Below are 23093 nucleotides of genomic sequence, written 5' to 3'. Positions count from 1 at the left end.
TTTAACCGACAGAAAGAAGATGCTGTGATATGCAGATGATTAGCTTTTCAGAGCATTCACACAAGGTTGGCGCCGGTGGCGACACCTTCAACCTGCTGACATGAGGAGAGTTTCCAACCGATTTCTCATGCACAAACAGCAGTTGACCGGCGTTGCCTGGTTAAACGTTGTTGTGATGCCTCGTGTAAGGAGGAGAAATGCGTACCATCACGTTTCCGACTTTGATAGAGGTCGGATTGTAGCCTATCGCGATTGCGGTTTATCGTTTCGCGACATTGCAGCTCGCGTTGGTCGAGATCCAATGACTGTTAGCAGAATATGGAATCGGTGGGTTCAGGAGGGTAATACGGAACGCCGTGCTGGATTCCAACGGCCTCGTATCACTAGCAGTCGAAATGACAGGTATCTTATCCGCGTGGCTGTAACGGGTCGTGCAGCCACGTCTCGATCCCTGAGTCAACAGATGCGCACGTTTCCAAGACAACAACCACCTGCACGAACAGTTCGACGACGTTTGCAGCAGCATGGACTATCAACTCGGAGACCATGGCTGCGGTTACCCTTGACGCTGCATCACAGACAGGAGCGCCTGTGATATACTCATCGACGAACCTGGGTGCACGAATGGCAAAACGTCATAGAATCCGTTCTGTTTACAGCATCATGATTGTCGAATCCGTGTTTGGCGACATCGGAGTGAACGCACATTGGAACTGTGTATTCGTCATCGCCGTACTGGCGTATCACCCGGCGTGATGGTATGGGGTGCCATGGTTACATGTCTCGGTCACCTCTTGTTCGTATTGACGGCACTTTGAATAGTGGACGTCACATTTCAGATGTGTTAGGACCCGTGGTTCTACCCTTCATTCGATCCCTGCGAAACCCTACATTTCAGCAGGATAATGCACGACCGCATGTTGCAGGTCCTGTACGGGCCTTTCTGGATACAGAATATGTTCGACTGCTGCCCTGGACAGCACATTCTACAGAGATCTCACCAATTGAAAACGTCTGGTCAATGGTGGCCGAGCAACTGGCTCGTCACAATACGCCAGTCACTACACTTGATGAACTGTGGTATTGTGTTGATGCTGCATGGGCAGCTGTACCTGCACATGCCATCCAAACTCTGTTTGACTTAATGGCCAGGCGTATCAAGGCCGTTATTACGGCCAGAGGTGGTTATTCTGGGTACTGATTTCTCAGGATCTATGCACCCAAATTGCGTGAAAATTTAATCACATGTCAGTTCTAGTATAATATATTTGTCCAATGAATACCCGTTTGTCATCTGCATTTCTTCTTGGTGTAGCAATTTTAATGGCGAGCAGTGTATAAAGGCAATATCCTGATTGATTGGCTGACCGACTCATCATCATCCAGCCCAAACCGCTTGAGACACAAACTTGAAATTTGCAGAACGGCCGTATCTTATACTATATATGTCGTTTATGAAGATTTTTTTCGAAATTCCAATCCTAAAGGGATGAAATAGTGGATAAGGGTTTTTGAAATATGTCGCAATTAAGGCGCTTTTGATGCTAGACCTACAAAACTTGGTATTTGGGTTCTCGGCCAGCAATAAAGTAATACGTGTTCCAACATTTTGGAAATTTAACCCCATGGGGGTGAAATAGTAGGTGAAAGCTTTTCTCGAAAATATATCATTATTAAAGAACCATTAAAGTAAGTATTTTTAAAGTTACATCTACGAACACTGATATTTGACTTCTCAGTTATAAATTTGTGTTTTTAGAATTTCAACCCCTAGGGGTGTGAAATAGATCATGAGACTTTTTATGAAAATATTTTATTATGAAAGCTTCTTTAGAGCTACAAGTATGAAAATTTAAATTTAGGTTCTAATTTAGAAATAAAAAAATACGTGTTTCACTGTTTTTGAAATTCACCCCCTGTGAGAGTATAATGGGGATGAAAGTTTTTATAAAAGTATCTCATCGTGCAAACATTTTTGAAGCTAAACCTATGAAAATTTGTATTTGGTTTCTCTGTTAGGAATAAAACGTACGCATGTCACTGTTTTTGGAAATTATGTCCCTAAGCGGATGAAATAGGAGGTAAAACGTTTTATGAAAGTATTTCATTGCTAAGGCGTTTTTAAAGTTAAATGTTCGAAAATTTGTTTTTGGCATCGTAGTTAGAGATGAAAAAATATGTTTCAGTGTGTTCTTGAAATTAAACATCTAAGGGGGTGAATTAGGGTCACACTGATTCACTGACTTATCATCGCCCAGCCTGAAACGCTAAGGATTGAAACTTGAAGTTTGGAGAAGGTGTGGAACTTATACTGTAGGCATTGTTTAAGAAGGTTTTTTTTGTGGTTTTAGGGCGCACAACTTCAATGGTCATTAGCGCCCAGACTACGTTAGGAATGCACCGCGAGGCACAAGTTTAAAACAGCAACTAGAAGGGAAAACACGATAAAAGACAGACTGACAGGCATAGGATTAAAAAAAAACAGCATAATGAAATGTCCTTAGAGAGGTTTGTCAAGTTGATAAAACGAAGAACGCGAGCAGCTGCTCGTGGGTTATCCGCTAAAATGGCATCTAGAGTACATGGCAGGCCAAGATCAAGACGCAGTGTGTTAAAATCCGGACAGGACATTAAAATGTGGCGGACCGTCAGCAATTGCCCAACTGGGCAGAATGGTTGTCCGAAATACCACTCCTAAGGGGGTGAAATAGGCGATGAAAGACTTTTTGCAATCATGTCGCTATTAAGGGAATTTTGAAGCTAGAACTACGGAAACTGGTATTTTGTTCCTCAGTCAGAAAATAAAAAAATACGTGTTTCAGCAATTTTGGTTATTCAGCCACTTATGGGGTGAAAGTTTTTTGAAAATAAATACTTACTAAAGAACTACTGAAGGATTTTTTAACGCTCCATCTGTGACACTTGGTATTTGATTCCTCTGTTAGAAATTAAAAAAAAAAATACGTGTTTTACTATTTCTGTAATTTAATCCCCTAAGGGGGTGCTATAGGAGATGAAAATTTTTAAGGAAAGATTTCGTTACATTAAAATAATTTTAAAGCTAAATTTATGAAAATTGGTATTTAGTTTCTGGGTTAGACACAGAAAAATATTTGTTAGGGGATGAAAGTTGCTATGGAAATATCTGCACAAGTACGCAACAGGCACTTTAAAATCTTGGGCTCCAGCTACCAGAAACGCTTTTTGGTCGGAAGTACAATCGGAAAAGACTTTGCTTGTATGGCCTTAATTAGTGCGAAAAGCTGAGAGGGTGTTGCAATTTGTGAACAAGAAAAATTCGATAAAATGAAAATAAACAAAAAAATCTTTGCAGACCATACAGTCTACGCTAGCAAAGCAGCGTGGGCTAAGCTAGTATTTTAAGTAGTGATTTAATTTGTGCTGTGATTGTGATCATGATATAACAAATAGACAGTAATGATGCCGCGGTATACAGGTGTTTGAATGGTCCTACGCGCATGAATGCACCGGAGAGGCACCACAGAAACGGTTCCGGCGGTTACAAGAAGTCATTGTCTGGCAATGTAACTGAAGTAATCGACCTGCCCAAAACTGTGCAAATGGGCACGGAAAAGTAGAGCTCTCCGCGCAGTCGGTTGTTTTCTTTGAAACCCGAGCTGTTAAGTAATACGGCAAGAGCTCTGCCTCACTGGCACCCGGTTTCTTCTGCCGACGAGGTACACTTCCGTGGATGGTGCAGTCGGTCTCTGGACCACATGGTCCTGCAGTTTAGGCGCCATGTTGAGACAGTTACAACTGAATGCTACAGGCACTAGAAGGGCCGGTAATAGATTCCCGGTTGGTTGAAGAAAGTCATGATCTTGCTGCTCACCAGTTGCAACTATCAGATCATCTGGAATTACAATGGCAACTCGTAGCTACGATTGCATCCGGTCACCAATGCCTCCATGCCACTGCTAGGTTATAATAATTTCGTGTGGATCTACGACATGGAGTAAGTTACAGTTTATACTGAACGTATATCGTTTCTGCAAATCTTGGTGGAGGTTGAAAATTCCTTGACACAACCTGCACTTGATCCCAAAGTGTTTATGTGTCCAAGCATAAGTTTTACCACTGGTCACATGGCCCGATGAGGCAACATGCCCCATTGTTATGCCATGTGGCATCATGAATATTTCTGTCGATCGCCCTCAATAATGTGCTGTATTTCTCCATTTTGTGTCCTCTCATCACTTACGTACGTCGTTTTTCTAATTTACCGAATGTTCTCTATCGGTCCTTTAATAACGTTCTGGTGACCAGACACTGTTTCCATCGGTTTCAGTGCCCTTTTATCCTGTTCAGTCTATAAGCTTAATCGTTAACATATCCGTAGGTTTTAAGGAAAATATACATACCAATGTGATTGTGCAGACAAAGGTCCCTAGGTCTAAATGGCGCCTGTAGAATATGAATTCGATACTATAGGCACGGTCAGGACAGGGAGTAGGGCAGTGTGTGCTTACACATCTGGGGGCATGGGTTTATAATTACACACCCTTTCTCTTCTTTTATCGTTATAGAAAACATGCATGCCACTACACTATGTACACATGTATTGCAGTTACCTACACGCAACATATAAAACACAATTCACACTCCGCTAGGAAAGGGATTATTGTAGTCAGAGGATGATAAAACTCCCTGGATAAGAGGCAGACAGATCAGTATCTCACAGACGACAATGCCACACGACTGTTATTTTAATTCAAAATTTTCTCTGCAAATATAACCCTGATTGGACTCATTTCTCAACCTTTCAAACGATTTTCTATAGTTTATAGCACACTTTCCCTTTTTATAGTCCAGAGACGTGAAGGTTAAGTGCTGTATTAATAACGCAAGGACATGCTACAAACTACTAGCTGAAAGCCTAAGTACTTCCAAATAGCTAAGTAATACTATGTGATTCAAAATTCGAACACTCACCAGTTGGGTGCAGAGCAACACAGTATACATCTTCCTGATACTGCACAGATATCGTAAGTTTCTGTTCTTCGTAGTTCCAAATTCGAACGGTGCGATCAGCTTTGCCACACGTTATGAAAATGGGTTTCCATCGACATGTTGAAAGTCCATTTATCTCTCCATGATGCAAACTTTCTCCCAATAGATCGAACTCAATTTCTGGTTGCTATCAAACAAATCGATAGATATATTCAGCACTGACGACACAAAAAATATGCAAAACGAGATCTTTCGAAGAAATTACTTACTTGTGCTATAGTGGGTCCCATTAAAAATGCAGAATATATCTGTGAGTAGCGGGTAGTTGCAACGAGATAATCTCCATCATTATTCATACTCAGATTCTGAATGCAGTTAATGCCAGGTTCCCTCTCAGCGATTTCAGGACAAGGAATGTTAAAGACATTCCTTTTTGAGTAGGCATGAGCACTCAGTCTTTCGAAGAAATGAACAGCCGATTCTCCATAATTATATGCAAAACCTTTCGCACCGGAGACTATCTCGCGGATCTCAGTATTTCCAACGTCCTCTTCCGTTTCAGTTTCGGGACGCGTTAGTGGTGGCAACCTGAAAAAGTTGTGAGCAGAAATAGCAGTGCTCTCTGCAGAGCCTGGCAATGTTTTCGGAATGGTTCACATTACAACCTATAGACAACAGATAAATCTCTACCAAAAGCACAGTTGATCAAAGGTTCGGACGAGAGTTAAATTAAAGCGAAACTAGCTATTGTTTTTAAGACGGGCAATCATAACATTCTCTTCGAGAAGTTACGATTTTATGGGATACGTACTTCAGTACATGTCTGGTTTACTTCCGGTTTAAGAAATAGAATGTAGGACTTTACACTAGGCTGTTGGGGCATTACAACGGGTGACGCCACATCATCTGCATTGGGGACAATTACCATGGGAGTTCCCATAGGGACCAATCATTGGTCACTACTGTTCTTCCTTTATGTTAATGATCTCCCATTTTATTTGAATCAAGAATTAGTCCTATCTGTAGATGTTACATGTACTGTTGTCAAGCGGAACAAAGACGTATCAATGGAGAAAATAGGAAATGCTGTTTTTGTGAAACTTACTGTCTGGCTTTTGAACAAAAGGGCTTTCTTTAACTTTAAAAGAACACAGCTCATCCTGTGTTGTACTGTCAGATGCATCATACCTCTTGTTACCCAAGTACACCAAAAGAAATGGCAAACAGGCTAGAAAGTTCTAAGTTCTTGGGTGCGCCTATTTTTGAAATCTTAATGTGGGAAAACCATATAGTTCGGTTTGGTTACTGTTACTATAAGGATAAAGGGCAACTTTGGAGATACCGAACACAGTAAGTTATTTTGTATATTTTCATTCACTGATGTCTTGTGGGAACTAATGTTACTTATAATCCGTCTTGATTGCAATTTTTTTTTTTTTTTTTTTTTTTTGCAACCAAGACGGATTATATGTAACATTATACAATCACTGATTGCTGCTATCCCATCAGACATTACGTCTGTTTTTTGCAAAATCTTGTGGGAACTCCACGCTTGAGGAAAAAGTATTCAAAAAATGTTCAAATGTGTGTGAAATCTTATGGGACTTAACTGCTAAGGTCATAAGCTTACACACTACTTAACCTAAAGTGTCCTAAGGACAAACACACACACCCATGCCCGAGGGAGGATTCGAACCTCCACCGGGACCAGCCGCACAGTCCATGACTGCAACGCCGAGACCGCTCGGCTAATCCTGCGCGGCGAAAAAGTATTCATTGCACAAAAGAAAGTAATTATAATGATATATATACAGCCGAGACACTTTCTGCGCAACCCACCCATCATTTTGCACGACAATGCGCGGGCGGATGCAGCGCAATCTGTGACTGCTCTGTTCGGTCGATGGGACTGGGAAGTACTGTACCATCTACCAAACTCCCCGGACTTAGGTCCTTGCGACTTTGATTTGATTCCGAAGATGAAGGAACCACTTCGTGGCATTCGCTTCAGAACTATACCAGAGAATCGACAGGCAGTAGACCGCTCCACTCGCACCATCAACAGAACATGCTCTGCTAACGGTATGCTACGCTTCCCACATTGGTGGCAACGGGTTCTACACAATGCTGGTGACTACTTTGAAGGACAGTAACAGGTCCAAACATGTAACTCTTTTGTATCGGTTGTGGATAAATAATTGCCACTATTTAAGTTCCAACCCTCGTATAAGTAACTAATCAACAAATTTAACTGATCAACGGTTTTAGACCTACATGCATACTCTCCAAGCCATCATACGACGCATCTCATTCCCTACCTTTTCCACTCGCAAATGGAGCGAGGGAAAAGAAGCTTTTGATATGCCTCCAAATGAGCCGTAACTTCTTTTTTCTTTTCTTCGAGGTTCTTGTGTAAGATGTAAGTTGGTTGCAGCAGAATCGTTCAGCCATCAGTTGGAGATTTTAGCCTCTAAACTTCTTCAGTAATGTTTTGCGAAACATTCCGTCCAGAGATTCCCATTTGAGTTCGTGAAACATTTTCATAATACTCGTTTTCTGACGAAACCTGAAGCTAACAAACCTAACAGTGCGTCTCTGAATTGCTTCGATGTATTCCTTTAATCTAACCTGGTGGGAATCCCAAGCACTCGAGCAATCCTCAAAGATAGCCACTATAAGGAGCCAAAATATCTGGGCACACGCTAGATAGAACCCTGCCTTTTAAATCGTGCCTCGCAAAATCTTTGTAAATGAGCTACACTTCTGTATGATTCTCTTATGAAACCGAAGTGGGCCATTGCCTTCCCTGCAATCAACCTTAAGTTCTCGTTTCATTTCACATCGCTTTGGAACGTTACAGCTAGGTGTTTCATAGACATGACTCCGCCAAACAGCACATCACTAATAATTGAGCCGTGTGTACTTCCATCTTTCCACGGCTCGTTTCCTGAGCGTCGTGTGGAGCCAATATTTTTGGTAATCGACAATGTTTGAGCGCGATCGGGCTCTAGCATCTCGTTGCTGTCTTTTATTGCTTCGCTTCTATTTCGTTTTTCCGCGGTTGTTCAGGGTTGGTCTTTTATGAAGCTCTTTCGTTTGAACTCCCGCTATCGATTGCGAGTGCTGTCTTTGGTATACTTAGAAACCGTAGGTTGGTAACACGACCGACTCACGTGTTCACTGCAACAGACTCTTTGGCCTGTACTATTTATAGGCGAGCGCGGTCACGCTGGAGGAGGTTGTCGCGCAGTGGCCTTCGTGTGTGCTCTGGTGACGTCGACATCCTGCCTTCGGCGTGCGGGTGTTGTTATCTAACCCGCACTTCTACCCGTGGAGGAACGCCGGCCTCGTTGGGCCCCTCTGTCCGCTCTTCACTGGTTGTCCGCGGGAGGCGGATGGCAGTCTAATCACGCCTGCGTCGACGAAGGCAAACCAACAGTAACCATCATGGGGCGGTGGAGCAGTGTGAATGTTTCAAGTTGATCGCCCTTTGGGATTGAGTTCATCCAGTCGTCTTTCCCGCCTTGTGGTCACCGCTGTGGCAATCCTCTGTTCTGTTTACTGGTACAATTCTGACAGTGCAGATTCCTTCACGCATCGTTGCTATAAAAAAAAAAAAAAAAAAAAAAAAAAAAAAAAAAAAAAAAAAGGTTCAAATGGCTCTGAGCGCTATGGGACTTAACAGCTAGTCATCAGTCCCCTAGAACTTACAACTACTTAAACCTAACTAACCTAAGGACATCACACACATCCATGCCCGAGGCAGGATTCGAATCTGCGACCGTAGCGGTCACGCGTTTCCAGACTGAAGCGTCTAGAACCACGAGATCACCGCGGTCGACGTTACTAACCGGTGTAGTGATTTATTTTTGTAGTTATTTGTGTACGTTTGCACTTCTATGTTTTGGTAGTTCATCCTCCCGCCCTGTGGTTGCAGAATTTCGGGTGGGAGTTAATTCCTTGTCTCCCAAGATCTAGTGCTGTATTATTAAGGCTAATTCTAGTTCAGTCTAATGTTCTGTTAATCCCTGGGTATATGTGTCCGCCATACTATTTGCGCTGTATTTATTCTAAGTGAGTTGCACTGACAGTAGTTGGGGGTTCGAGTCCTGTCACAGAGCTGATAAGGAGTCACATTGGTTTCGGCTCGTAAGTTGCCTTAGAGGTTTGTTAACATTGGTATGTCACTGGTGTATAGCGGTACCGGAACCTAAAGAAGAACATTGTGCTGATTAGGGAATGTTGTTACACGTTCTTATTTTCATTTCGATACCTGTATTTGTGAAGGCAACCGCATGAAGTAAGGTCTGTTCTGAAGCTATGATGGATCTTGCGCTCTTGGGATTTTTGGTTTTGTTTTGATCCCGACTATTTGGGTGTCAGGAATATGGAACTGTGTTATTAATGTTTAGCTTGAACAGAGGATACGCGGCTAGTTAATACGTGTGTAGTGGCATGGCGTCCTCGTGAAGGCGTGCCCGCTAAATTACTATTGCGTCTCCTCAAAGTCTAATTTCCACCTTACTAAAACCCCCTTGTTAAAAGGAAGAAAAAAACTTTAGAAATACCTTCTATTTGCATTAACTATCTTACCTGTCGCTTAAATAAATATCTGCTCAGTGATTAAGCTAATGGGAGCACCTATCCTAAAAGCAACTAGAGTACTTCTGTTCTGGTGCCTATTTTGGTCCGAAAGATTGTATAAACAGGCTTACATGCTCCGTATCGAACTTCTGATGTTGTTTTTGAGTGATTGTGGATTATTAAAATTGATTATAGTGCAAATGTTTGTATTTTACCAACCGTGTTTATAAGTTATTAATGTGATTGGCTGGAATGTAATACGAAAGTTTTGGGACCATAGGTTGTCCAGGTAGAAATTTTCAAGGCATACTGTGTTGTGAATTCATGTATTTATGTTTTATATTGCAATGAGAATTTAAATGTGGTAAACCGACGGTTTGTGATTAATAATTAAAGATTTAAGAGTGCGTTCACTTAGCGCTTACTTATGTGTTATGTTATTACTATTTTTAAAAATTATAATAGGCGTTTTAGTTTCTTAAATTAAAGCCTTTCCAATTCGAAAGTGGTGGCCCTCCAATTTTGGGCAATTGTAAGCATCGAAGCAGGATTTGCGTAGTTGGTGTTATGTATTGTATGTTATGAATAAATTATTTATGTGTTAAATCACGTCTGATATGTCAATTCCTTGGCCCCGTCCACACCTTGGTCGTAGTCTTTTAATATTAAATGATCAGACCACCGTTCCAATAATATATTCGAACATTGTGTATTGTGTATGAAACCGGGGACCTAGACACGACGGAGAGGCTTCGTCCCGCTGTAGCCCTCAGTGGTTCACAACCCCACAACAGGACACAGTAGTCTACCCACCCCATCCCATCCCACCGCACCGCACACCAAACCTAGTGTTATTGTGTGATTCGGCCCCCAGTGCCTCCCCCCCCCCCCCCCCCCTTCCGGGAACGTCTTATACCAGACGAGCAGACCAGGGTAACCCCAAATGTTTGCGTGGTAGAATAATTATGGTGTGCACGTACGTGGAGACAGTTTGCGCAGCAATCGCCGACATAGTGTAACGGAGGCGGAATAAGGGGAACCAGCCCGCATTCGCTGAGGTAGATGGAAGACTACCTTAAAAAACATCCACAGGCTGGCCTGCACACCAGACCTCGACAGTAATCCGTGCCGGGGAGAGCCTTCCCGCTCGGAAAGTAGCGCGTTACACCGCGCGGCTAGCCGAGCGAGCTTATTCGAAAATTACACGATTGTTTTTCCTACTCGTCTGCATTACCTCACATTTTTCTTCATTCAGAGCAATCTCCCAGTCACAAAACAAAAGATAAATTTTTACCTCTGTCAGCCTGTATCATTCTAGCGTCACTCAATGACGCATCGCCGTACACTACAGCGTCATAAGCAGACAGTCGTAGCCACAGTTTGAGGCTAACATCTACTGATATGAAATTAATGAGTCGCTCATAGCCACAACACTTTCTCTTTCAGATACTATGGAAGGAATTGTCTGTACTCAGAGCACTTCCGACTGTTGACTCACATTTAATGCTGCTTTGACCGAAGTGACTTGCTTCCATCTTGATAATTGACAAGTCAACAGAGCTCTGAAAGTCCGTATTGATCACATCTGCCTTAACAACTCTGAAGAGCCAAAATTTCTAGGTACCACGCTGGATAGAACCCTACGTTTTAAATCGTACCTCGCAAAAACTGCTGCGAAATTGAGGACAAGAAATAAACTTTTTCAAAAAGCTTGTGGAACCACATGGCTATCATCAGCGACAACTCTGCGGGCTTCTGCATTGAGCTTGGTATACTCAGCGGCGCAGAGTACTGTCCACGGGTATGTTTGAACGGCGCCTATGTAAACAAAATTAAGGTCCAACTTAACGAAACGATGTACATTATTTCACAAACAATTAGGTCTACTCCCACCATTAGGCTGCATTTTCTCAGTAACTTACCACTCAGAAACCTGCGAAGGAAGGGTGCCTTAATTAGGAAATACATCAAGATCTTAGAAAATCCTGTACTAACCGAGCATTCTAACATCCCTGATTTCAGAGTCAACAGACTTCCTTCAAAACATCCTTCTCTTGCACTTGCAAACAGTCTCACTGGTACTAATACCAACAATACCTGGAGGATAGAGTGGCTCGAAGTGCCCCACCAATATTCTAGTTATTACCTTGACAGTCCCTGTGTTTAATCGGCCCCACAAGATATGGTCAAATCTCAACCAGCTGAGAATGAGAAGTGGAAAAAGTGCGGTTTCACTTTTTAAATGGGGAATGCTGTCCTCACCAGCAGTGCACCTACAGTGCTCCAAGGCAGACTATCCAACACATCAGGGAAAAGTGCAGCTTCAGGGCATATAGATGGCTAAGTGGAATTCCTGCTATCCGAATCAACAAGCTCTGCTCCAAATGTCCTCTCCCTTCGCCAATCCTACTCAGAACAACTTGCAACCTGGTAGACTATAAATTCAACCTGCACGAAGTTTGGACGCAAAAATGCTATAACAACAATCTACTAGAGTTCAATAGCTTTCTCCAAGTTAACAACAAACAATGGGAACTTGATCTGTCCCCTAGGACATGGAGTAAACTCAACAGTGTCCGGACTAACGACAGTAGATGCAGTAACCTACTGTACAGATGGGGATAAGCTACCACTGCGGCTGCATGTGTGGCTCTCCAAAACAGACTGTTACCCACATTATTGAATAGTGCCATCGAAATTCGTACCCTTAAAACCCCTCGAACTTCTTGGATACCGCAGCAGATGTGATCAATTATATAAATGGTAAGTCAGTAGATTTGTAAATTATATATACATATATACATACATACATATATATATATATATATATATATATATATATATATATATATATATATTAAATTTATTTCTAAAGTGATGTGTAATTACCACACGATTAATAATAGTAATAACGATTATATTATGATGAGAAATGGCTGATGGCAATGCCAATTCCATCAAATATATACAAGGACAAGATGTTTGTAATTAAGTATTTAGAAATAATGTAATTCAATTTTGAAATGTACTTAGATGCCAAACACTAAATAAATTATTTTTTTATCGTTTCATCAACTTTTGATCTCTATTTTCTTGTCGTTTATTGATTTATTCTTTTGCTTATTATAAGATATGATAAAATACTTAAATATGTCATCCCTGTTTACGTAATTGCGGAATAAATTTGACACACGTTAATCGAGTCAATAATATGCCTAAATGACTGCACGATGCAACTTCCGATTCACACGTAGCTTATTACCAGATTAGTGACTAATAGTTGAATTTCGCGTAGATAATAGCATATAATATGGAAATTCAGGTCCATCTATTTATGCAAACAACTGTTCCTTTTTGACGCCCAGACATTTTTCAGCACCGCTCTGTCATCATCAGGGTGTACTTTTATTTCAGTTCTGTACAAAACAAAGATGTTTTATTAGTAATAACTTGATGAATTTAAGCCTGAAAAATTTTATGTTTGTTGTGATTTTTCTTTTTATCTGGAATGCTAGGCTGTGTACGATCTTCTTTTCCTTACTGTGTAACTTGCCATCTGCAACGAAGCGAGTGTGGTAGGCCGGTTAACAAATCACTTCGTGACTGTATTGTGTGATTACTTTAAGTCATTTTTGTGGTATCTACCACCATCTGTATGTTTATCTGTTTTGGAAATAACAGAAACAAACAAAAAATTCGAACTTCATTCACAAATGAGGGCAGATAGCATGAAAATACAGACAACAAATATTTTTGCGCAAGAAATTACCTTAATGGGTCAAGTAATTTGATAATTCCCACATCAAATCACAATAACTTTATTTTGTTGCAGATGGCTAGCTAAAACAAGAATGTAAAGAATATCCTACAGAACCCAAAGTATTAGAAAATAAGGAAAGCATTACAACAAATGTGAAATGTTTTTAGAGTTATTTCTTCACAATAATTATCAGTTAAAACACCTTTGCCTTTACACAACTTAATAAATGTATCGACTATTGATGACAATAAGGTCCTGAAACACATTTGAGCATGACACTTTGGCTGGGTGTCGTCGGTGGTTCTCTTCTGAAGATGGATGCAGGTGCAGCAGAAGAAGGTTCTGCTGAGGTTAAACAAAGCTCTTTATTACTGTTTGTTTACCACCATGGGATCCGGAAACTGCTACAGACGATGGCGATTGAGGTGAATATGTCGTTCACCTGTAATCTCCCCACGGAAAATTACCCTCTACCACGCAATAATTAATAATGGTCAACCAAATCATCCATATGTATTTACGTTTGAAAAGTATCTGATCAGATTTCCTAGTAATATATGCGCCGACAGCTCGTCGACGCCAAGGTATTTTTCTAGTACGTTTATTCTTTGGAACAACAGAGGTACAGAAATGTATGCTCCATGGTTATTATAGAGAGAGAGAGGAACAGCTTCGGAAGTATCGGTTGGAAGATTGTCGGATTGCTAAAGGAGATTTATTTACTCTTCTTCGCGCTAAAGCGAGCTAGGAAAGTTTGTGCCGCTAGCGTGATAGATAAAGAGAAAGAAAAACCTGTAAAAGAAAATTACATGAGACTTGGAACCAACAGAAAACGGAACATGTACGGAAATGGATTCAAAATACAATTTTCCTCAGAAATAAGGTTTGTGACCATTTTATTCTAGAGTGAATGACGAATGAGTTCTCTGTCTGAACCATTGATGATTGTCTGGGCCCTGTAATTAATTGGGAAGTTTCAGCTGTGACGAAGAGAGCCTGCAATCTCTGAGTTTTTTTAAATCGTCCAAAAAGGCTTCGTCCACATCTGAAATTTTAGATCTGTCGTAAACTGAACGAATTGTTCAAACGATCGATTTTCCCAACTGAATGCAGCGCTTAATAATAATAACAAATGTAAAGATCTTTTCTAGCAAGCCAGCCGCTGAATATTAAGACGAAGGGCTCCACCAGAGATTCGACTAGGCTGATTTCACGTAAATAATATATTTAAACTGTACACAGATAAAGGACAGAGAGAGAGAGAGAGAGAGAGAGAGAGAGAGAGAGAGAGAATCGTCCATTAGCATAATTGTTTCTCTGTCTTTTCACGGATCAGCCTAACTAGAAAACACGAAGCCCTGACTTTATTGTACCGATTTATGTGTGAGAGGGAAAGAGCGATAAAGGCGACAGATACACTTCTGTACAGACAAAACATTACACCAAGTTAGCGGCAAGCTGCATTCACATAGACTTTCATCATTTACAAAAGCAGAGTAGAATTCATTATAATGGCCAATCAGTGACAGGACACGTTTTTGGACGTTTTAAAAATAATTTTGTTCTCTGTTTCATGTGAACTACGACGAGACAACTTAACTTGGAAAAGAGAAGAAACACTCGCAGGCAAATTAAGTGGATCTACAAATAAAAGCAGCACGCTGGGCGCAGAAATCACAGCAAATACGCCGGTACGGGACTGCCACACCTTCACCTGCCCATGTTAGGCAAAATTTCTCTGCCTGACTTATGCATTAGCATCACCGTGAGAGGGATGTACGGGACCACAAGCCCCACCGCCACACCTCCAAAGTGAATTGCAGTGACGTAGTCACTGCCCTGTGGAAATTCACTGCCTCACCAACACAGTTAGACCGGTGATGCTGTATTGTAACATATCACCCCGGACTACAAGTCCATTAAAAAAAAAAAAAGCAGAAAACAGGCCAGATCTATAATTTTTTATTAAAGCTTGCTAGTATTGAGGAAGTAGACGTAGGAGAGGGTGGTACGGGACCACAAGACCCACCGCCACACCTCCAAAGTGAATTGCAGTGACGCAGTCACTGCCCTGTGGAAATTCACTGCCTCACCAACACAGTTAGACCGGTGATGCTGTATTGTAACATATCACTCCGGACTACAAGTCCTTAAAAAAAAAAAAGCAGAAAACAGGCCAGATCTATAATTTTTTATTAAAGCTTGCTAGTATTGAGGAAGTAGACGTAGATTTGAACATTTACTAATTGTGTTCATGCCAGATGTAGTTTGATTGACCTGCCCTAGTTGCATTTACCTGTATAAGTACTATAAGAAAGTAGCCACAGAAGTATTCTTGTGTGAAGGGAGATATATATATATATATATATATATATATATATATATATATTGACTGTAGAACATTTATATGGCTTTAACTAGGGCAATGTTTAAAATGAGTCAAGCAGAGCAGAGCAGCACGCAACAGCCTTCAGCTGTGAGCACGGATAATAGTGATGTAGTAAGAAGTGTTGTAGAACCGATCGCTACAGATAGTGCAATAGAACGCCCGGTAGACACGGCTGGAGATGTAACAGCAAGTATGCAACATGGATTAGATGCATTAGTAATTATCATGAGACAGATGCAGATGATAACCGAGAGCATGAATAATATGAAAACCGACATTAATGCGAAGTTAGCCTCAGTTACCGAGGGGCAAAATGATTTGAATGCGAAATTAGCCTCAGTTACTGAGGGGCAGGAAAATCTGAAAGCTGAGATTAAGCAGCAGTTACATGACAGTTTTTCCGAATTAGAGCAGCGGATAGAGGCGAAGACAAAGGAACTTAAAGATCAGGCCGAAGAGACGGAACGAAAATTAACTGCACAAATAGAATTGGTTAAAGCTCAATGTGAGGAATCTACTCAACGCGTACGTGTAGAAATGAAGGAGTATGTGGCTATTAAGATAGATACCGTACGGGAACAGGTGGAAATGATTCCGCAATTAGTACAAAAGCAAGATGCCATGTCATGTGCAATTGCGCAACTTCCTGAATTGGCACGTACGCAGACGAACCTAAAGGGAAGTGTTGAACATCTGACCGAACGTCAAGACGTTATAGACCACCAAATTAATGTATTAACGGGTAAATTATCCGAAATCACATTAGAAAACAAAAGGCTAATGTGTGAAAACGTTGAGCAAAATGTTAAAGCAGCATTCCAGAGTCTATGCGGCAAACAGGAAGAGAATTTGTTTGCGAAAGGACTTGAGGAAGTGCGACAGCAGTTAGGTGCTGATTTCGAGCATTGGAAACAAACGATAGAAGAGTCGATACGCGTCTCACAACAAGGCTCAGAACAAATGAATACCGGCCAGCAGCAGAAGTTGGCAGCATCTGTAGAGCCAGTTACTGCACATCCGCACACGATACCGACTTGTGTGAGTAACTCGAATATTAAATTGCCACGAGCTAGTTGTTCGCGTGAAGTTTTATCTGACGGAGATTACGAAAGCCTTTGCCATGCCGAAGAAAAAATGATAAAGCATCGGCAATTCCAGATTTTTAACACTGACAAAAGGGGGGTCCATCCGATTGTTTTTATCCGAAGTTTTAGAGGAGTGCTACCCAGAAATTGGTCGGAGTGGCAGAAAATCAGTTTCGTGACTGGGTATATACAAGATTCGAGGGCGATCTGGGCCTCGGACATGACTTCTGTTTGCTCGACATATGACGATTTTGAGAAAGCGTTTTTAGCAAAATTCTGGTCAGAAGGGGTACAGGAACGCCTAAGGCAGGAGGTGCTCTACCCAGAGCCTTTCTCTTTTTCAAAAGGAAGCCTTAGGAAGTATTTTGAAAAATATATAAACAAAACTAGATATTGGGACAGACCTATGCCTTTGCCAGACATAATAAACATACTTAAGGCAAGATTACCAACTAACATCCGGAATCAATTAATTTACGGGAACGATAAAGACTTGGAGTCGTTCCTCACGACGTTAGATCATATAGACATTATAGAAGAGAGCAACCAGAAAGCCCGTAACAACAGATTCCAATATAGGGAGATAGAACCTCCGCCAAATGGTAGGCAAGAGAACGCACAGAGATCGATAAATAGTGGAGAAACCCCTCAAAATCTCAATAATAATACCGGCAATAGTCTTGCGAGGGGCTATCCAAGGAACAACAGGAATGGGAAACGATGCAATCCCGTATGGGGGAACGAAAGGAATTTCAGACCGCAAGCCTGGAACAATAACAGTAATAGAAAGTGGAGTCAACCGGGGGGAATAGATTCAAATAACCAACATCAGTGGGGACAGACATCTACGAATCAACCGGTAATTACCGAAGTGACGGACGATGTCAACCACCAGGCGAATCAAAATCCAACAAACTTGTAAGGACCCACTCGTGCCCCGGAGGAGCGGTCAACAATTGGTTGAGGGGCAACAGGATATGTGTACCCATGCTAACGTATAATGATGGACGATTACTGGCAGATGAATTGACCGAGGACTTAGAACTCCAAGATGAGGATAAGGAACAGGTGGCAGTAGCCGAAGTGCAAGTCATTTTGGAGACTGTACCTATAGTGGCGGTTTTGGACACAGCTGCAACCACGAATGTTATTTCGGAGGCTCTATTCAACAAGATCAGAAATATAAGACGAGTACCAATTTTTCCAGTTCAAAATTGCAGAATAATAGGCGCCGTTGGGGCTAGATCGGCTAATGTAAAAGTGCAGTCACTACTTAGTGTAGAAGTCGGAAATGTAGCAATATTAAGCACATTCCTTGTTGTAAAAAATTTGGTGGTAGACTGCATTATAGGAGTCGACAGCCTACGTCAATACGGATGCAGAATAGATTTTAAAACAGGAAAAATTTGATTAAATGTAAATAAACAAGAAATTGAGTTGGACTTGTTGAAAAAGGAAAGCCTTACCAGAAAATATAATAGTGGGATCAGTGTGCAAGTAATCAGGACTGCACAAAATTCTAAACAGCACGTAAATAATGAGTTCCAAGTCAAAGGAGACTTCGGTCAATTAGTGTATGAGAAGTTAAATGAATCCGACTGCATTATTGAAGAGCAGAAGAAGCAGCTCAAAGAATTATTATTAGTGTATGAAAACGTGTTTGACGAAAGGCCAGGAGTTATTAAGGGATACATATGCCATCTCTACGTTAAGCCACACGAAACGTATTGTAGAACTTTCTATCCTGTTCCCTGGAGGTTAAAGGCTCAAGTTCAAAAAGAAATAGATCGCATGTTGAAATGGGGTTTGATCGAACCCTCTACAAGCCCATACTGCTCCCCATTGTTGGTCGTGCCAAAAGCAAATGGAACTGTGACACTGGTACTCGACGCCAGGGAAATAAATAAAATCATAATTCCAGTGAGAACACATCCGGAAAACATAGACGAACTGATACAACGGTTCCAGGATGTCCAATATTTGACGAGCATCGATTTGCGGAGTTCGTATTGGCAGGTCAAGCTGGATCAGTTATCAAGGAAATATACAGCTTTCATTTATGCCGGAAGAAGTTACCAATTTACTGTAGTTCCTTTCGGACTCAACATTAGTGCTGGAATCTTTATAGGAGCTCTAGATTATGCTCTAGGCCCAGAACTAAGAAGCAGGATAACAGTATTTGTTGATGATATGCTTATTGCATCGAAGACCTGGGAGGAGCATATTACCTTACTGAGTCGGGTGTTGGACGTGTTCAAAACCATGGGAATAACTGCTAACCTACAGAAATCCCATTTTGCACTAAACAGAATCAAGTTCCTGGGGCATATAGTTGACGCAAAGGGAATTTTACCGACCAAGGAGAAGCTAATTGCGATTAGTAAGTTTCCAACACCGAGAAACAGGAGGCAATTAAAAGGGTTTATGGGTCTTGCCTCATTTTTTAGAAGATTTATAACGAATCAGGCCATGAATGCAGCAGCTCTAAATAGTTTGCTGAAGAAGGATGTGCCCTGGCTCTGGACATTAGAGTGTCAAGAAGCATTTGAAGAGATAAAGAAGCAATTAGTAAATGCACCGCTTTTGTACCATCTGGACATGCAAGAGGAATTCTACTTGTCAACAGATTCGTCAAATGTGAGTCTTGGAGTGTGCCTTTTCCAAGTACGCAAGATAAACGGACAGCTTACCTTTTGTCCTATTGCGTTTGCTAGTCGTGTTTTGTCCAACTGTGAACGAACGTACACGACGACAGAATTAGAGGCTCTTGCGGTCGTCTGGGGATTTAAAAAATTTCATTATTATTTATATGGGTCGAAGACTATCGTATATTGCGATCACCAATCATTAACGTTTTTACGAACGTGTAAACTGTTACACCCCAGGCTGGCTAGATGGACACTCGCTCTGCAACAATACCAGTTTAAGATCGTACATGTCTCAGGACAGCAAAACATTATTGCTGACGCTCTATCAAGGTCACCTCAGGGTTTGACTAAAGAGATTGAAGTAAATAATAACTCTGAATTCCCTGTATTGCTGCTGCAGGAAAATCCATTTAAGACGTACTACGTCAATTTGTGTGCGCATATGGCACAGTTACAGAAAAAGGATGCTCAATGGGGAAGTGTCATTCAAAGGTTACAACAGCAACCTTCGGATCAGATGGCAAACTATTACAAGCTGGTAAATGACGTATTATTTTTCCGCTGTGGAAGGCCCAACAAAGTCCGTTGGTGTGTTTGTATACCTGAGGCACAAATAGAGAAACTTGTATGGTTCACTCATTTAACCTGGGGACATTTCGGTGCGACAAAATGTGCAGACAAAATAAGTGGGTACTGTTATTTTCCCAACATAAAGCGCAGAGTGCATGAGGTCTTAAAGAGATGCATAATATGTCAAAAAACAAAGCCGGATTCAAAAGGGACTAAGCACCCATTATGCTCAATATTAGTACAAGAACCAAAAGAATTAATTTCATGCGATCTGTGTGGACCGTTACCTACTTCAAGAGGTGGTGTTAAATATGTGTTGGCATTTCTCGATGTGTGTACGAAATACGTAAAGCTATACCCGATAAAGGCGGCTACAGCCAAAGTAATTGTATTAAGATTGATAAGGGATTATCTTCCACATGTTGGTGCACCTAAGGCGATCATAACAGACAATGCTAAAATATTCACGGGACTCCGATGGAAGCAGACTTTGTCTCAAGTCGGTGTGAAACATATACTAACATCATTTTACCACCCACAAGGCAATTTGGTTGAGAGGATTTTTAGAGAATTCAATCGATTTATGAGGACGTATTGCCATAATAAGCAAACTGCGTGGGCAAATTATGTGGAAGAGTTTGAGCAGATATACAATAACATGCCCCAGTCCTCAACTGGATATACACCTTGTGAATTGATGTTCGGAGCAAAAGAGGAAAACTTCTGGACTGACCATATCCCCAAAACTCAGGAAACTGAGATGCCTTGGGAAGAAAAAAATAAGACAAGCTATCATAAATATGACGAAAAAGGCTGATCAAAGAAAACAACGATATGACAAATTAATCAAAAGGGTACAGACATACCATGTCGGAGAGAAGGTACTAGTTAAACGACATACCAAATCATCCGTAATAAAGAAAAGTATAAAGAAATGGGAGTTACTATATACTGGACCATACATTATCCTACAAATTCCGAATCCGGGGGCTTATCTGTTAGCATACCCGGGATCGAACAAAATAAAAGGGTTATTTTCTCATAACGACTTAAAAAGGTATAATGAAGATTAGAAGATAGGGAGGAATGGTGTTCCGAGTGACAGAAATGAACGCTCGTAAAAAACATAACAATAAACTGTGTGTGTAGTGATAGAAACCTTTAAATTGAAATAGTTAATCAGTGACATAGAGTATAGAAACAGTGACTAACTATTATTATCGAGTGTTGTAAAGAAGATAGTGGAGATAGGCTTCACCTGTGGTTTGGGTGAACATAGAACTTTAGCATTGCTAATGTCATCAAGAATGATTAAGGATCTAACTGACCTTCCAGAAGAATGAAATATTTCCCGCAAATGACGCGGAATAATCAAAAGAGGTTCCGAGTGAATATTCATATATAATCTCATGTGAACGCTTACATGTGTAAACGTGTGAAGGGATGTGTTGTGGTAGTGAATCGTGAGTGACGATTAACGCCGCAAAGATAATTTCCCACGCAAAACAGTTGACGTCGGCGCGAGAATTAAAATCGATATAGACGATACAGATATGCTTTGTAAGAGACTCGCACCAAACACGAGGATAAACTGATTCATGTTGAACTCTAAAAGGAATAGGTGTTATAATTAGAAATTAAGAGTTTTTAATTTATTAATGAATGATTAAAGAAAGTAATATTCATAGATTCAGTAGTAATTTAATGGTTCGTGTTCGTTTGGGAATTTTGTGTGAAAAATCCATTTCCATATATGAGCATGGATGAACACCGTATGAATCAGAGAGTTATTGAAAGAAGCGAATCCGCATTCCTCAATGCTAATAACTTTTACATTTCAGCACTCAAGCAAAGAAATATATGTATTTAGAATAAAAAGTTTTGAGTATAGCTAAATTATATGACTTATCAAAGAAATATGGATGATGTCTTGGTATAAAATGAACTACACTTTCCATTATTCGATGATTTGAATCCAAAATCTATAGTAAGTTACATGAATCCTTTAAATTACGAAGAACAAATCAGTGATAGAAAATGTGTTAGAACTTTTGGACTTATAAGCACAAGTGGGGAGGCAAAGTCAAAAGGAGTATTCAAAAGGGAGTAAATCGGATGATGCTTTTGGCAACACCATTAGTTAAGGGTTGAATTCCTTGAAGTACGTCGTAACAAAAAGGATCCATGAAGCCATAAAGATTTTGCTTTCAAAAAGGAGAATCTTGGACGGTGCAACCTAATCAGTTCTCTTAGAGGAAGAGTTTTCCTTTTGGTCATTGCTAACTCTTTTGGAATGAATGTTGCATGTGAATTCGAGTATCCCTGTTCCTTCTACTCTTCCCATTGTGGGCCGCGTAGAAGATCAACTACAGAGGGGGCCGCGTAGAAGACCGACTACAAATGTGGACGTCGGGGACATGCAAGACCCGGGGGAGTTTAGCACGGCAAGATATTGTACCAGGAGCAAGATTGTAAAACGAGAATTCACGTTATTTATTGTAAAACGTTTTTTTTGCTAGAGGCACAAACCACTCTTCTCCAAATCGTGATACAAATTGATCACTGTCTTTCCCTTTGAGATCTATTTCAAAATTATATTTTTTTTCTTCTATAGGCTTTCCTATCTTCTATGTACCGTAGGCTGGGGGTCGAGGCTTAAGAGGTTTTCCAAGGTTTCCCTGCTTAAGAAAGTTCCCGAATGGGTAGACCCTGACATCAGTTCATGAAAGATCATCTTCCTTGGCTGTGCACAGCAAATATAACACCTAGATGCACGTAAAAGCAATACAGCCGCGGTACCGGTCTCTTCATTTCTTCTGTCTTCAACATTTCTTTTCTTCGTCTGTCTCAAATATAATATTCTTTTTCAGTCGGAGGACTGACAATCATCACTTCCGGGTTATCCACGCTAATAGATAGCTCGCGAAGTGTGTTCGGTGAATCAAAATTGAGCTCACAAACTTCGCTCGCTGCGAGGGGCATTGTAATCTCCCCACGGAAAATTACCGTCTACCACGCAATAATTAATAATGGTCAACCAAATCATCCACATGTATTTACGTTTGAAAAGTATCTGATCAGATTTT

General features: G+C 40.9%; 1 protein-coding gene across 1 annotated transcript in view; it reads right to left on the bottom strand.

The window, feature by feature from the left end:
• LOC126458643 (cilia- and flagella-associated protein 57) overlaps window positions 1-23093 on the bottom strand; it is a 196663-nt gene that overhangs the window by 114025 nt on the left and 59545 nt on the right. Inside the window, exons 6-7 of the mRNA XM_050095810.1 lie at window positions 5241-5559; window positions 4954-5158 (exon numbers count right to left, since the gene is read on the bottom strand). Of these exons, the coding sequence (XP_049951767.1) occupies window positions 4954-5158; window positions 5241-5559 (524 nt within the window). The remainder of the gene's footprint in view (window positions 1-4953; window positions 5159-5240; window positions 5560-23093) is intronic.

The sequence above is a fragment of the Schistocerca serialis genome, chromosome 2 (genome assembly GCF_023864345.2).
Source record: "Schistocerca serialis cubense isolate TAMUIC-IGC-003099 chromosome 2, iqSchSeri2.2, whole genome shotgun sequence".
Taxonomy (NCBI): Eukaryota; Metazoa; Arthropoda; class Insecta; order Orthoptera; family Acrididae; genus Schistocerca; species Schistocerca serialis.
The sequence above is the reverse complement of the archived record's forward strand: the minus strand, read 5'-3'. Positions and strand labels throughout refer to the sequence as shown.